Source organism: Myxocyprinus asiaticus, chromosome 29 (assembly GCF_019703515.2).
Source record: "Myxocyprinus asiaticus isolate MX2 ecotype Aquarium Trade chromosome 29, UBuf_Myxa_2, whole genome shotgun sequence".
Taxonomy (NCBI): Eukaryota; Metazoa; Chordata; class Actinopteri; order Cypriniformes; family Catostomidae; genus Myxocyprinus; species Myxocyprinus asiaticus.
This window is the reverse complement of record NC_059372.1, coordinates 29,727-46,131: the sequence shown is the minus strand read 5'-3', so window position 1 is coordinate 46,131 and position 16,405 is coordinate 29,727. Positions and strand designations below refer to the sequence as shown.

At 41.3% G+C, this 16,405-nt stretch overlaps 2 protein-coding genes and 1 long non-coding RNA gene across 3 annotated transcripts; 1 reads left to right on the top strand and 2 right to left on the bottom strand.

The window, feature by feature from the left end:
• Positions 1-275: 275 nt before the first annotated feature.
• On the top strand, positions 276-2,605 carry LOC127420471 (uncharacterized). Its single transcript, XR_007893817.1, has 2 exons — positions 276-410; positions 533-2,605. It is a non-coding gene; the product is annotated as an uncharacterized LOC127420471 (long non-coding RNA).
• A 154-nt stretch (positions 2,606-2,759) lies between these two features.
• Positions 2,760-12,626, bottom strand: LOC127420470 (cyclic nucleotide-gated channel rod photoreceptor subunit alpha-like). Its single transcript, XM_051662793.1, has 9 exons — positions 12,393-12,626; positions 11,952-12,077; positions 11,669-11,728; positions 11,475-11,525; positions 8,172-8,276; positions 7,962-8,066; positions 7,578-7,684; positions 6,349-7,499; positions 2,760-5,966 (listed from the first exon to the last, which is right to left on the bottom strand). Exons 1-9 carry the CDS (start codon positions 12,434-12,436, stop codon positions 5,685-5,687), a joined length of 2,031 nt encoding a protein of 676 aa, XP_051518753.1. The 5' UTR covers positions 12,437-12,626; the 3' UTR covers positions 2,760-5,684.
• A 745-nt stretch (positions 12,627-13,371) lies between these two features.
• Positions 13,372-16,122, bottom strand: si:ch211-149b19.4 (uncharacterized protein LOC100149596 homolog). The gene is made up of 7 exons (XM_051662254.1): positions 15,999-16,122; positions 15,495-15,638; positions 15,219-15,386; positions 15,101-15,136; positions 14,900-14,929; positions 14,758-14,796; positions 13,372-14,259 (listed from the first exon to the last, which is right to left on the bottom strand). Exons 1-7 carry the CDS (start codon positions 16,083-16,085, stop codon positions 14,047-14,049), a joined length of 717 nt encoding a protein of 238 aa, XP_051518214.1. The 5' UTR covers positions 16,086-16,122; the 3' UTR covers positions 13,372-14,046.
• Positions 16,123-16,405: the final 283 nt, after the last annotated feature.

The window sequence follows — 16,405 nt, the reverse complement described above, 5'->3', positions numbered from 1 at the left end:
AGCTCATGAATATTAATTCTGATATGGCATCATACTCGTCCTGGAGTGTAACATGACCTAATTGATATTCATGTGCCACCCTTCACTGTAGCAGGATTCATAATTAAGCCACACATGTACCAGTCTCTACCAACAAAACAGAAATCATAACATCGTATTTTTCACATTTGGAACTGAGGTAACGGCACTTTTGGCATCCAAAGAGGGAATGAGGGTGAGTTAGAGGAGGGGTGTTTATAGTACCCAGTCGCTGGTTTTAACCAGCACCTGGTCATGACACGGCGCTGGGCAGAAGTCGGCACAGTCTGGTAACGGACACTGGCAGGGCTGCTTACAGGGTGGACACGAGCCGAAATGACACTTGTGCCGTTCCAGAGACAAAGGATGACAGGATGGGGGTTTCCAACTGAGTGAGAGAGAACGTTTTGTTGTATTATTGAACAGAACCGGACTCAAAATAATACTGTGCATGTGTGTGTACCTGCAGAGTTCTTTACAGCATGGTGGTTTAGTGCTTCTTTCTCTTCCACAGGGAACAGAGATCGATGTAGAGCCGCAATCACAGCGAACTTCAACCATCTCTGGACACGTATAACAGCTCCCTGAAACACACACACACACACACACACACACACACACACACACACTGTTCATTCATTGGTGTCATTTTCAGCTATATTAACATGTGTTTGTGCAGTAATGACATGCGTCAACATGATGCAGAATGTCGCAAAATTGTTGTATTTTTTTTTGACATCATGGCGTCACATCGGCGGGTGTCTCAGTTCACAACTGTGAGAAATCAGCTTCTCCAAATAAGAAAGTGTTGATGAACTTAAGCGTGTGTCTCTTTGTCCTCTGAATGAAGATTTGAGTAGTTCACACACTCACGGCCTGACATTTAATAAACCAGTACATGGAGATAACAGTCGTCTGCCAGATAACACCATTAATCCAGACACACAATCTGCATTCGGCACATTGAAAGAGAATGACCAAAAAAGAGCATGAATGATCCATGAATAATAAATCCAGCTCAGATAACCTCTACACTCCATTACCTTTCCTTCCACACACACACTTCTGTTCTGAGAAAAGGTCAGCTCACTGAAATATTAACACAGAAGAACTAGACTCTAACTGGGATGACAGGAAACAGTTCTGGTCTGATCGTGACACAAAAACAAGAGCGATGAAATTAATCAGTCAAGGTTTCCATCACTCCCTCATGAGGGTAACAGACAGGAAATGCTCCCATTTGCTTTGGGCACAGGAAACACCCCTGCATTATGCAGCAGATGGAGAGAAAGGCATTTGGAAAATCCAAATTCCAAGAGACCCACGCAAGAGTTCATCAACATTCATGCAAGGCCGGTTCCAGGATGTGATCTTTGGTGGGGCACATGTATGTTTAGGGGGGCAATGTTGATCATTTCGCCATCAGTCCCGGTATCAGAAGGGGGGGTACTGACAACATTTCTCCCAAATTCCAAATAAAATTATTGTCATTTAGAGCATTTATTTGCAGAAAATATCAGCTGGTCAAAATAACAAAGATGCAGTGTTTTCAGACCTCGAATAATGCAAAGAAAACAAGTTCATATTCATTTATAAACAACACAATACTAATGTTTTAACAGAAATCAATATTTGCTGGAATAACCCTGATTTTCAATCACAGCTTTCATGTGTCTTGGCATGCTCTCTACCAGTCTTTCACATTGCTGTTGGGTGACTTTAAGCCACTCCTGGTGCAAAAATTCAAGCAGCTCGGCTTTGTTTCATGGCTTGTGGTCATCCATCTTCCTCTTGATCACATTCCAGAGGTTTTCAATGGGGTTCAGTTCTGGAGATTGGGCTGGCCATGACTGGGTTTTGATCCGGTGGTCCTCCATCCACACCTTGATTGACCTGTCTGTGTGTCATGGAGCATTGTCCTGCTGGAAAAACCAATCCTCAGAGTTGGGGAACATGGTCTGAGAATTTCTGAAGCAGCCCCAGATCATCACCAATCCTCCACCTGGTCATCTAATGGTTAGACGGAGACCTGAAGAGGCCTTCAAGCCACAGTGTCTCACACCCACTGTGAAATTTGGATGAAGATCGGTGATGATCTGGGGGTGCTTCAGCAAGGCTGATGGCACCTGTTTACTTGCACTGTATGAACAAAAAGAGTTGAAAATAATTTTTCATTCTTGGGTGAACTAACACTTTAAGGTGAACTTATTTTTTATTCAATAAGAAGAACTGCACATAAACTATAATGGAAAAACATTTGCAAGATGCGCATAAATAAAGGCATGTGACTGATTAATTAATTCATAACTGGACTAACCAGAGGACAAATCATCACATCTGAAATGTTGCTCTGAAATAACAGTGTCTAGAAAATCCAAAGCCTGCATAAAGTTTTCAGAGCAAATAAGTCATATACAAATGTGAACTGTGCCGAAGAGCAGGTTTATCGACACTTTTGACAAATATATTATAGATCTGCACACACATAGTGCTCATAAACATGATTCTTTTAGTGTTTTGTTTGTGTGCTCTAAACTGCAAGTGTTTTATTAATAAAAGAGTCACAGTGACTACAGTTTCTCCAGAAGTGACGATTTTGTTCTTTTAAACACATGGGATGGAAAGGTGGTTTTATACACACATTGTTTTTAGGATATTATGGTTTTTCACATATATTTAATCCGCAACTTGGATGGAAACATACAGCTACAGGCAGTCAATATCTAATCTAAATCTCGTCAGTTGTTATCTTTCACCTCTGATGCTCCTCTAACCTCATAGCTCCAGGAGGACGCAACACTAAGGGCTCACCAGCGATCTGACCTCTGACCTGACCCCGACTGCAACCTTGACCCTGCTGCCTCCAGACTGGATCCATGACAATGAGACACTGAGAACAAAAACAACAAATATAATAACGAACACAACCCTAACAACATAAACATAAATAAGACAAATAAAAGAACACAATATACACCAACACAAAACAACAGATAACCACAACACAAAACACATACAGCAGTGAAACAATATAAAACATAGATAACATGTTAATTAAAACTCAATATAACACACAATACAACATATTTAACACATAATACAACATTAACATTAATTTCAACACAGTGAGTTCTCTGATGATCTGTGAATTCAACCGTTCTCATCACATTAATTAAATACTTGCAATTATCTGGATCATGTAAGAATACATTTTCTTTTAAATAAATCATTTTATAATAATTTGAAAATATTCGAAAGGATCCAAATTTGTCTTTATTCACATAAACGAAAACTCAACTGCATTCACTAAAGTACAGGGGTTTCAGTACAGCGACGCACACAGGGCGTATCCGAGGGTGTGGCCTTTCAGGTCAGCGCACATGCGCATTATAGTGACTTCTTTCTGTGGGCTTTTCATATCAGCGACAGCAAACTGGTCGAAACCCCTGTAAACACAGAAAGGCATTTGATGCACATGTAATTCAGTGGGGACAAGTATATCTCTCGAAACCCCTATAACCGCAGATCTTTAAGTATTCAAAGAATTCAGATGGTTTAAATGGCGCGAGTTTGTGATATTTTAGCGTGTGATTTTGAACTAATCTACTTTGACAAATTGACATATTCAATTTCAACATCTGTTTCTATTAGCAGCAAAAAAGAAAACAGTTCAACCGTTAGTGATGTGGGTTATCCTCATACACTTTTAGTGCGCATGATCGATGACCTATGCAAATTCTGGATCAGGAAAATGCCTACACTACCACGTCACATTTTTACGCTTTACTGAAAACCCTGGAAATAAATGACTGCGAAAACTCCACACAATGACCAGCTGCTCTGGAATCAGCGTGCATGCGCAAGATGGCAGCGCTGCAGGGCATGATAGGAAATGTAGTCCTTAACGGCTGATTGCTAAGAGGAAACGCCTCTGAAAACTACAACTCCTCTCAGCACTCAAACAAACTGACTCATCACCCAGAGACATGCCCACCTTTCACCTTACAGCACATCATGAGCAAAAATAAAACAAGAAAAAGACTTAAAATAAGAAATAAAATGAACAAACGCCATGTACATGTGTCTGGTCACAAAAATGTATTGAGGAAATCTTTGACATTTAACAGCCTGTTTAATGACATTTCTACAGTAGCATTGTTATTACTGTTTCTTGCTAAATATTAATGTTGAACAGGGTTTTGAGAGGCTCCCGATCATACACACCTAAGGAAAAAATTTCTTATTTTATGTTTATATTCTCTCATGAAAGACTCATATAATTTATAATGAAAAATTATAAATGTCAGCAGCATGTCCATAACATGATACAAGTAAGTACTAACCTACAAATAAATCTGATTTCTTCTCAAATTTGATTTCCTTGATACCAGTGATTGATACCAGTGTTGTAGTCAAGTCATTAGATCTCAAGTTCAAGTCTGAGTCACCAATATTGTGCCAGAGTCCTCACTGCTCAAGTCCGAGTCCAAGTCACCAATAACTTCATACAAGTCTGAGTTACGAGTCCTTGTCATAAAATATGCAAAAAATCACAATTCTGTTGCCATTTTAAGTTTATTGGCACACACACACACACACACATTCAGCCTTTCGATCTGTATTGTACAAGAAACCATACATACAATTACAATACCAGTTTTTTCTTAATGTTACTTGAATGTTTGATATTGCTTTTAGAAGCTTTAAGCAGTTTTCTTCATTTGTTTCTTTTTTCTTATTTTAGTACTAACTGTTTCTTTGTCTTGAATAATTACTTGAGAACTTAATAAAATATTTGTATGAATAAACAAAGGCAGAGTTATTTTGTGTTATAATAGATTTGCGAGTACACATGACGTCTTTTGAGTGGCACACGCACTCTCTGAACGAGAGCAAGGAGATTTGAGAGCAATACGCGTCCAGTTTTGAGTGAAAGCAGAGGAAATCCGGGTGCGAGCACAGAGATTTGCGCTCGCGCAACTGGTACATGGCATGACATTCATGTGATCTCATGCCATAAAAGGGCAGAATGCAAATGTTAACGGTGGTAACAAGTCCTCTCCTCCAAGTCAGAATGTGCCCAATGCTTGAGTCCAAGTCCAAGTCATTAGTTTTCGAGACATTCGAGAAGTTTGAGACGAGTCACAAGTCATCAATATCGTCCTGGACTCGAGTACTACAACACTGCCCTGTATAATATGTTACATTTGCATTCTACCTGTTGTAGGTAGAGGAATGAACGAAACAAACATCAGCAGGTTTCTTCTTCATTCTGTTTCGGTTCAAACACACATCCCCGTTGAAAAGACCAGCTTACACCAGTATGACTTTCAGTGCAGTCCAAGGCTAGTTTATGCTGGTCTAGATCTATGGTGTTCACCAGAAAAACGTAACTGGAGAGGCTGGTTGACCACAGAAGTCTTGCTGGTTAAGCTAGTTATGAATCTGCACACCAGCATCCCATGTTGAAGATCAGCATCTAAAACACAGCTTATGCTGGTGACTGGCCAAGCTGGTCTTTTCAACAGGGATTGCCGTGGTTGACTGACAGCATTGGGTAAACCTGCTCTTGGGCAGGAGCAGATCCACACAAATCCAGTCACGCCCTCTTCCCTATAAAGGAGGACCACAGATACACAAGGCTTCTTTTCAAACTCCTAAAACTTCTACTTCTCCTCTGGTTTGTCAGCATCTTTCTTTTCCTCTGGCTCCTCGTCTTTCTTCTCTGGAATCGCTGGTTCTGGTTCCACTCCGCCAGATGCTGTAATCTTCTTTTCTAATTTAGTGACACGCTTCTTGAGTTTCCCCTGTGCAGCCTCATGTTCAGCTAGCAGGCGAGCAAAGCGCAGCTGCAGTTCATCCAGCACGCTGCCGATCTTGATAACCTTCTCCTCCATGTCTTTGGGGTCGGGCCCCTGCTTGGCCAACTCCAAATCCAGCAGATTGTCCTACGGATGAAAATGATAAAATTCATAAAATTATCTAAAATCATAACAGCTTGTGCTTTTCAGAGTTGTTCTTTTCTAGAGCTAGCTACCTTCACTAGTTCTAGTTCCTTTCTGGACCTAATGAATTCACACATTGACACAAATCTACACAATAAACAGTTATCATCGATGTTTCTGCATAGTCTTTTTTATGGGCAACATCTATAAAATATAGATGAGGCTATTTAAACCCCTTAATTTTACATGATTTTCCCTAAAAAAAACACCTGATACCTGTTAAAGTGGTTGTTTTCCTGTAAGCATGTCGAACATCTATAAACTTCATGCTAATCCAAAATCTAATCCTAAAAATTGTATTCATTATTCTAAATCGACCTGATACCTTCATAAGGATCTGTCGTCCTTTTTCCTCCAGCATGGCTTTCGCATCTGGATATTCGGTCAGCGCCTCCATTAGGTCATCTTTGGAAAGACAGAATAGGTCTGAATAGCCAATGCTGCGGATGTTGGCGGTTCTGCGATTTCCTGCCTTACTGCCTTTAATGTTGAGGATGCTGATCTCTCCAAAGTAACTGCCATCGCTAAGGACAACAAACTGCGTGACTCCATCATCAGCCACCACGGCGAGTTTTCCTTCTTTGATGATGTACATCTCACGGCCGATGTCACCCTTCTTGCAGATGTAGTCGCCCGGGCTGTACACCTGGGGCTGCAGCTTCAATACCAGCTCGACCAACAGTCCAGCCTCGCAGTCTGCAAATATCCGAACCTTTTTCAGAGTGTCCAGGTGGACGTTTATAGCAATCTCCGCTCTCAGCTTGTCAGGCAGGAACTTGAGTACCTCTCTCTCGTCTACTGCTTTCTTATTGGTCCACAAGTAATCGAACCATTTGATAACCCGTTTCTCCAGGTCCTTGGTGACCTTTCGAAAGCTCATGTACTGCTTAATAGCATCGATGCGAGACTGGAAATCCGCTCGAGCCGCATTTGCGTTCGTGATCATGGAACCCACATTTCCAACGATGGTGGCGAATATCAACACGCCAACCAGGAAGTCAGTCACCACAAAGAAGTATTCAGAGTTTTGGACAGGCGGAGGAGTCTCTCCGATGGTGGTGAGCGTCAGGGTAGACCAGTACATACTGTAAGCATACTTTCTCACTAACCGGCCAAACTCAGGGTCCGAGGTGTCTGGGTACACAAAGGCATCCGCTCCAAAGCCAATGGCCTTGGAAAATGAGTAATACATGCAGGCGTTCCAGTGAATGATGATCACAATGTACATGACGAGGTTGGAGATTCGGAACACGTTGGGAAAGTTGGTCCGTGTTTCTGTGCGCTGGAAAAACTCAAACAAGCGATTGACTCTTAACAGCTTATTCATGCGAATCTCAGGGTAGTTCAAGCCAAAGAACAAGTAGAAAATGTCCGTTGGGACCATGGAGGCCAGGTCCAGTTTGAACTGCACACTCTGCATATAGCGATCTCGAAGCTTCTTCTCATCTTTTACTAAGAGACCCTGCTCCAGATATCCTACAAACACAAACATTTCAATACAAGTAGTGTTCAGTATAAAAGAGCTTAAAAGAAGCTGAAGGAGCCGGAGCTCACCTGTTCTGGTCCTGAACAGCATGTCGGCCAGATACACCATATCAGATACATAATCCAGAATGAACCAGTATATCAAATAATCTCCCTGCAATTCCTCAAAACACGCTCTGAGAGACACAGAGAGAGTCAGACAGGTTAATGTAAGTCCAGTGAAGAGCCACGTCTTTCTTGAGAAGTTCCCACTACTGGACTAAACAACCACAAAAACTCTATAACAAAGACCAATGTGTTGTTATTGTTGTTTATGATACTCAAGGAGGATTTGATGTTTTTATGTTACACACGTTGGTTTTTCCACACATGTGGTCTGATCTATGTACAAATGAACATAAAACATCTAGAAGTACTGCTCCTTATCTGTGATATGAAGGTAAGATCAGGCACCTGGCTATGATGAGAATCCAGTTATACATCACAGGACATGTGATCACAAACAGCCAGTTGTAGTACATGTTTCCAGCTGGATCTACAACAGAAATCTCCTTTGGTCTGGAACACAAAATCAGTTTTAAGACTGATTAGAATATAAATGTGGATGAGACAATCTAGTGCAGCAATTACTGTCAGTGAAAATATGACCAGAGATGAACACACTCTTCTTTCTTTTCTTCTTTCTTTTCTTTGGGCTTCTCTTTCTCCTTCTCTTCTGTCTCTTTTTTCTTCTCCATCTTTTCCTTTTTCTCTTTCTTCTCTTTTTTCCTGTATGAACACAAATATTTGTAGAACACAAAAATTAGCTGAGAATGAAATGTCCTGGTTACTTTCGTAACCTCCATTCCCTGATGGAGGGAACGAGACGTTGTGTTGATGTAGTGACACTAGGGGTCACTCTTGGGAGCCCCAAACACCTCTGATTTTGAAAAAGGAAGTTACGAAAGTAATCAGGACATTCCCTATCTGTCACTCACACGACGTTGTGTCAATGTAGTGACACTGGGGGTCATTATAAGAAATGCCACAATAAGCTGAACTGTGTTACGTGGACTGGCAGTGCGAGATGGGCAGACCGCTGTGTGCCTTGTAGCCAGCGCACCAGGCCGTCACATAACCTCCCCCAACACTCTTATGAGCGTCGAACGGTCCTTTGGGAACAAGTCGACTTGTCCAACAAATAGGGACTGGCTAGCCCAGCCGTGGCCTCTTTTCCTCTTTTTTCTCCCCAAAAAGAATGGAATTTTGTTTACCGGCTGGGGGCCATAAGTGTCTATGTCAAGTTTCTCCGCAAACTCGTCTGCCACAGGGCTATGGAGGAAAGTCATCCAGGGATCACAACTTGTGATCAAAAGTGCACATCTTCACCTCAGGGGAGGGGAAAGGCGCTATGTGCAAGTGGTACACCCAGCCAGCTGTCCCAGAACTTACCTGCTCGTACCTGACAATACACGGGATGAGACCGGCTCAACCCGGAGATTGTAGAACCTTGCAAAGGTGTTGGGTGTTGGCCAGCCCGCTGCTCTGCAGTTGTCTGCCAAAGAGGCGCCATTGGTCAGGGCCCAGGAGGCCACCACACTCCTAGTAGAGTGGGCTTGTAGCCCCACAGGGGGTGGCACATCCTGAGCATGATATGCCATCACGATGGCGTCAATGACCCAATGGGCAATCCTCTGTTTGGAGACAGCACTCCCTTTCCACTGTCCACCAAAGCAGACAAAGAGCTGCTTGGAAGGGAGCTTCAGGCGCCCGCACCAGGTGGCGGCGCTCTGCGGGCACAAGTGCACCGCAAGCGCCTTATCCACCTGGGGGATCACCAAATACCCCCTGGCCGACCCACCATTGAGGGTAGTGATAGCGGGGGAGCTGAGAGACTAGGTAGTAAAAGGTGCCCCCCACGATCTCGTCAGCTCCTCATGCACCTCCGGGAAGAAAGGGACCGGGGCGGGGCGCGGCCATGAGTGGTGCTCTGGGCCCAGGAACCAATCATTGAGCTGCGAGGGTTCAGGGGAGAGTGGAGGGTTCCACTCTAGCCCGACGCTCGCAGCCGCCCAGGAAAGCATGTTCGTCAGCTCTGCGTCGGCCTGAGATTGGGCGACCATACCGAAGGAGGAAGCCCAGCCGAAGCCTCCGCGTCAGACTAGACGAACCCACTCTCCGATGCTGTGATCGAGAGCTCATCGTCTTCCCGGGCTCCGAATAATAGGTCGAACTCGCCCTGAGACGAGCCAACGGTCTCATCCGAGAGCCCGATCGGGGCAAGTGAGCATGCTGAGGAATGGGAGGTCTGTGGGGGTTTATCCGGCAGAGGTGCTCCCACTGAAGTCCCCAAATCACCCCCAGTACTAACCGATGCGGCCTCATACCCATAGGTAGAAGGACCGAGGCGGGGAGCCGCTGGGGTGGCTTGCCCTCTTACGAAGGAAAGTCGCGACCGCAACGTTGCCATAGTCATGTTCTCGCAATGAGGACATGACCCATTCACGAACGATGTCTCCACGTGGGCAGCGCCCAGACACATAAGACAGCGATCGTGGCCATCAGAAGCAGAGAGATAACGACCGCAACCAGGAATAATACACAAATGGAAAGGCATCTTTAAAAAGACGTTCCATGTGTGCCACTCTTTTAAATAGAAAATATACACTTTTTGTTCTGCCGAAGCGCCCAGGGGCATTCTCTGCACACCACTGGTGCAGAGAGGGAGAAGCCGCTGAAATGTGCTGTAGATCCAGCAATTTGAGGTGAGTATTGGAAGGATTGAATTCAGTGCACTGAATGCAACCGCTCGGCTCCGAAGAGAAAATCTAAATGAGTGGTTGCGAGCCAGCTCCTTTTATACCCGTATGTCCGGGGGAGTGGCATGCAAATTCCACTCGCCAATTCCCATTTCCCAATCTGAGGTGTTTGGGGCTCCCAACAGTGACCCTTAGTGTCATTACATCGACACAACGTCGAGTGAGTGACAGATAGGGAATGATTGTTTGTAAAATTATGTCATCTCATCCATGGCCGTAACCAGCTATGAGGTCACAGGTTGTTTTTATTATTTCTGCATGTGTTTAGGATATTGTTTTTCATTACAAATTCCATAGATTTTTTTTACAAATCATAATTACATCTAACCATAGTGATTTATTTATTTTTTTACCTGTGATTTTCATGATCTTATTAATACTATAGTTAAACTCTGGATACTATGCACGAACAATGGTAAATTGTCATAAAGGCAACTACAAAGCAGAATTTAACAAAAAAGCTTTAAAGCCTGGACAGTTATGACTTTTTCTCCTTTGTAAATATGTTCAGTTCTAGTGAACTTTAATCAAAAAAGGTGAATTAAAGGTGCACTCAGTAACTTTTTGCTCATGTAATCTTGGACTTACAGTGACATCTAGTGGTGTGGATGCAGCATCATTCAAAATCAGCTTTTATACGGTTACTGATATGACTAGAGTCCTCATCTCATGTGAGTGCTCATGATTTTATACATATGTTTCAAAATTATAATTCATTTCTTTAGGAGTTAATCTTTTTAAAGGGGAAAAATTACTGAGTGCACCTTTAAATAATTAAGAGTCTGGCAAAAGGAAAGCAATTGATCATTTTGGATAATATTAATATGTAACGGAGTTAACATAGCCCTAGATAAATTAGTTGTTAATTAACTTTTACTGATTTTTCTGTAGTTAATATGAGTAAATTTTGCTGCCCAACTCAAAATCAATGCTTTATTGTCAAATGTGCATTTCTATGTGACAAACATTCAGTATTAATATTGTTATCTGCATTTGTGATTAAAAATTATTTCAGTATTATTATTGGTTTCTGTCCTTTAATTTTATATTTAATTTTTATGTATAGAATATGTTGCGTTTGTAGGTGTAATTTTGGTAAAAGTCTTGACACCTCACCATGAACCTCACTAATTTTCAAACCCTGGTTACGGCCCTGATCTCATCTTACTCTTTCTTCTCTTTCTTCTTCTTTTCTTTCTTCATTTTCTTTTTTTCCTCTCTGTAAATAAAAAGCAAACTATTGATTAAAGGCATTTACAGTAATGCTTTGTATGAATGTGTGTGTGTGTGTTGTGTTGTGAAATAGTTTGTTTAGAAGTGTTGCATTGTGTGTTTTATATCATAGTGTGTTTGTTAACTCACTCTTCATTGTTATTGTTGTTGATGTTGAAGTAAGTTCCAGCATCTCGATGTTTATTCTCTCTTCAGAAATACAGAAATACATTTACACAATTACAGTCTATTAATCATCAATTTACTGAGCAGCAGATGATCCAACCAGTTACAACCACTGACAATCTGTTAGTTTAGTATGCAATTAAACAACCAGCCATCAGTCCAATCAATAAATGATCAATCATTTACAAAATACTAATATCTATTGAACATAAATCCAAATATCCATCACCCATAATGCATTGCTCACATAATTTCCTCAGTGTTGCCAATGGTAACCTCATCCAGCCTCTCAGTGGGAGTCCTGGGTGTGTCCAGAGGCCTCACTTGAACAGACATCACAGCTGATTGGTCAGGCCACCTGTCCGTCACAGTACTGGAACAAGGGTTTATATTTCATAAACTATGCAGAAGTGTTTCAAGACCATTCAGATTATGATTTATCACATTGGCTTCAATATCATAAATGTTTGTTTATTTCATTGATAAATGTCATTGTTAGAAAGGTTCATTAAAATCAGTTAAGGCATTTGAAAGTAGTTTAACATCTCAAGTGAAAAAACAAAAACAAAACACGCAACATTGGATTTCTGTAACAGTGTTACAATCTGTCAAAATGTTATAAATATACACAATAGAGTGAATATGAAATGCAGTAAATTATAAAGTGAGTCAGAAAAGTGTCACTCACCTGCAGCCGACTTCACACACACCTGAGTGCTGCTCTGACATCATCACAAGTGTGCCAGCAAACACACTAACTCATTCACACACACACACACACACACACACACACACACACACACACACACACACACACACACACACACCACTCACTTTCTCTGTAGAAACATCTTTCTAATAAAGCTTGAATGGGGCTAAATTTGTCCAGTATTCCCAAACGATCACGGATTTCAAGAGGTATTCAAACGGGTGCTGTAGGATTTAGGATTATACAGGATGATAATGACAGTCACTAGGTCTCATACACACACACACACACACACACACACCAGCTGCGAGTGTTGATTAATCTGTAATGTGTGAACATTTCCTCAAGGTCAATATAATTAATGAAATTTATTGAGATATTTGTGCACAGATCAATTGTGAGCAACAATTTATCAGTACAAAATAAAACTGCACTCTCGCTGTCCGGTTTTTCCGTTTTTGTGCATGCGTGCGTTTATCGGCAGGACAACATGACAAATAATGTGTTTTTGTAGTTAAGAAAAATCTTTTTGTTAGTGTGCGTTTGTCATTGTCACTCTCATCATGTGTGTGTTATTGTTGTAGTGTGTGTTGTGATGTTCACCTTGAGAGTAACAGGTACAGGGATCATCTGATAATGTGCACTGTCAGCTCTCTGCACTAATTATAAACCTGTCAGTCCTGTAGGGTTCAGATTAACTCAACACTTGTTACGAGAGGAAGGAGATAGTCACTTTACTTTACAGGGTAATCACATAAATACTGATTACATTTAACCTTTATGTGTTTCTCGTAACTTTATCTTACACTTATCTAATAGTTATTTTTAATCTTTTATCATATCTGCCTTTAAAAAAACATGAAATCAACATAGAAAATGCCATAAAATAGTGGATTCTCAGATGTGTATTTAACAAAGACTTTAGTTACAAAGCTTAAAATAAAGAAAGAAATACATACAAAATTAAAAGCATTTTATTTGTGTCATGGAGAGAAAGACACTCATTTAACTGACCAGTATCCACGGTACTTTTAGATCAAACTTTCAATACAGCCCCATCAATAAATCTAGAATCAATAAATGTTTTTACAAACACTTATAGTTACTTTAGGGAGGACACAAGACAGCACTGAATGTTTTGACAGGAAATGGAAAGTTCTCACAGTCCCGATAAAGACGTATCATGAATCCAATCAAACTCCAGTTATATCTGAAGGAACACAAAGTTTAGTTTTGATAAGCATCATTTAGTCACCATGCAGTTCTCATTTGTTTTGTTTATCTGATAATATATAACATGTGTGTGTGTTTCTGTAGCACTTATACATTTCTCTTTTACTTTCTCAACCTTTTTGCCTTAAATGGCAATAATAATGAAACCAGTCAGCTTTCATTAATCTAGAATCAAAAGGAAATAAATTCTCCACTAATGTGTTTTTACTAAGTGTTCATTTTCATGTGCAGGTTAGATTTGGTTGTTATAGTTTTAAATGTGAGATGTGTACTGTACTACAGCAACATGCAAGAGAATTTAATCACAATATCACAGTGAATAACCCTAACTGCAGCAGAGGGTGTGAAATGGACAGCTCTGATTGGCCGGTTGGGTGACTTTTGATGTGTTTATAGTCTATTAGAGACTCTTTTCTTCCAGAATGCCTCTCTGTGCCCGTCTTGCTGCACCTGTAGTGCCCCTGAACTGTCCCTGAGCATCAGGATGGGCAGAAGTCAGTGTGGCAGAGGTGGAGGTTGGGACCTGAAGGTGCCCGGGTACGGGGTCGGTGCTGGTGCCCTCCATCACACCCATGTTTGGTGATTCCACACTGACGGGCAGCATGTAAATCACCTGATGACCAAACACAGATCATGATGTGCTGCTGCTACTGCTTTAACACAAACTAAATGCAGAACCATCACCATGGAAACACTTCAGAGTAGTTCACCCAAAAATGAAAATTCTGTCATGATACACAAGAAGAACCAGTGAAGTGGGATGTTACTGACGTCACACACAGTGGAATATGCACAAGCGTGAATGTGATTTGAGAGCTACAGAGAAGAAGATTTTCAACTGTTCAGCTCTTGTATGACTTCAGAACACTTGGAATATAGAGCATATTAACTACTTTTACTGTGTTCTTTGGTGATTTTTACAGCTAAACAGACAACACTGTATGTTTTATTGTATGGAGAATATCCTTTTGTACAACATGAGGGTGAGTAAATGATGACAGAATATACATTTTTGGGTGAATTATTCTTTTAACCTCAGGTTACTACAGGACGACTGCAGCAGTGAAGAGGCGGTTGTGTGGCAATAAATACTGTCAGTAAGTGTGTTTACCTGAGCAACATCACCTTCTTCTGAGCTGTCGGAGTCTGACTACAATCAAATGAATCCGTTTATTAATGATAATATTTCATATCCACCAGTTTATATGCAGATCTTGAACTGATCAGAGATGAAATTCTGCAAACACACTTACAATTACAGCCTGCTGGATGAATGAATACACCTGAAATCACAAATATTCCCCAAAATTAATCTCCACAAAATCATAAATGGTGATATTTGTGTTCTGTGAAAGAAAACAATGTGTTTCTTGTGTGACCTTTAATTGTAACAGAATCAGAAAATGTCTAACGCATGAAGACTGTAATGAGTTTTCAGTAGCTCTCTTATTTACCTGCTGAGGGACGTTTGATGGGAGGAAATTCGACATCTGCATTTAAACAGAGAGAGAGAAACACATCAGCACTGAACAGAGTCAAAGATTCAGAACGTGAATTCAGATGTGGTGTGACCTGCGCCTGTAGAGCCGGAGACTCCGAAGGGAGGGCGTGAAGATCAGGGGCGGGGCTGGGGGCGGAGCCATGAGCAGAGCCATGGGCAGGGACAGGGGCGGAGCGTGTCACAGACTTAAGAAACGCACTATTTGCTTTTAAAGGCTCAAACATGCGTTGATGGCTCATCTGAAGAGAAATATCACCCTAAATTCAGAGCAGCAGAATTATCTGTTTCTAAAACATACAACACACACTTCAAATTCTCTGTGTCCTCCCATGTGCACACACACTTACCTTGCTGTGGTCTGCCGGTGCAGTGTGTGTTAGTTGTGTGTTGTGGTCAGCTGTGGTCACTGGTATCAGAAGTGTGTGTTGTTGATACGGACCCACAACTGAAACTGGATACAGCAGGAAAGCGAATCCCTGCGCTGCTGGAAACTACAAACACACACATGATCATCATCCATTAAGATCTGCAGATGTAACATGTCATTTTTTCTTCTAGAGCAGATGTTTCACCAGAAGAAGATGAATTTATGCTGCCTCTAACCATTATAAAAAACACAGTTATTTAGGCCATGACCACACTAAGTTTTCAGTTGAAAATGTATAAATTTTGTAACATTTCCTCCTCCCATCCACATTTAACGTTCACCAGTACCGCATACTTTAAAAGAACAATGACATTAGGAAACTGAAAACTGAGTTTTCAACTAAAGCGTTTTAATGCGGACGTGTCCTTACATACATCTCACCTCATTTAAAAAATAAACTGTTAATCCTGATCTGCACACACACCTGATCTGTTTTTAGTGGAAGAACTCCAAACACACACATCGTCAGCAGGATCTTCAGCGTCTGTTCAGATCTGTAAAAATATGACATGATAATAAAAAACAGGGTCTCTAGATAGAACAGCAGAATATCAGCACACATTCAGAGTTCTGCTGTGACAGTCTGTGTGCAGGTGAATTTAAAGAGTATAACACACACACACACACACACACACACACACACACACACACACACATCACATACATCACATCTGTCAGACTGAGAAACAGACATGTTGTCACCACAGACAGATATTAAACACCTGAACAGTTTGAAGTGGATTAAGGTGGAATGAACTGGAGTTAAAGGAGTCAATTATAGTGTATGAGAATGTTTTGAAGCATGTAATGACATGAATGTATATGAAACTG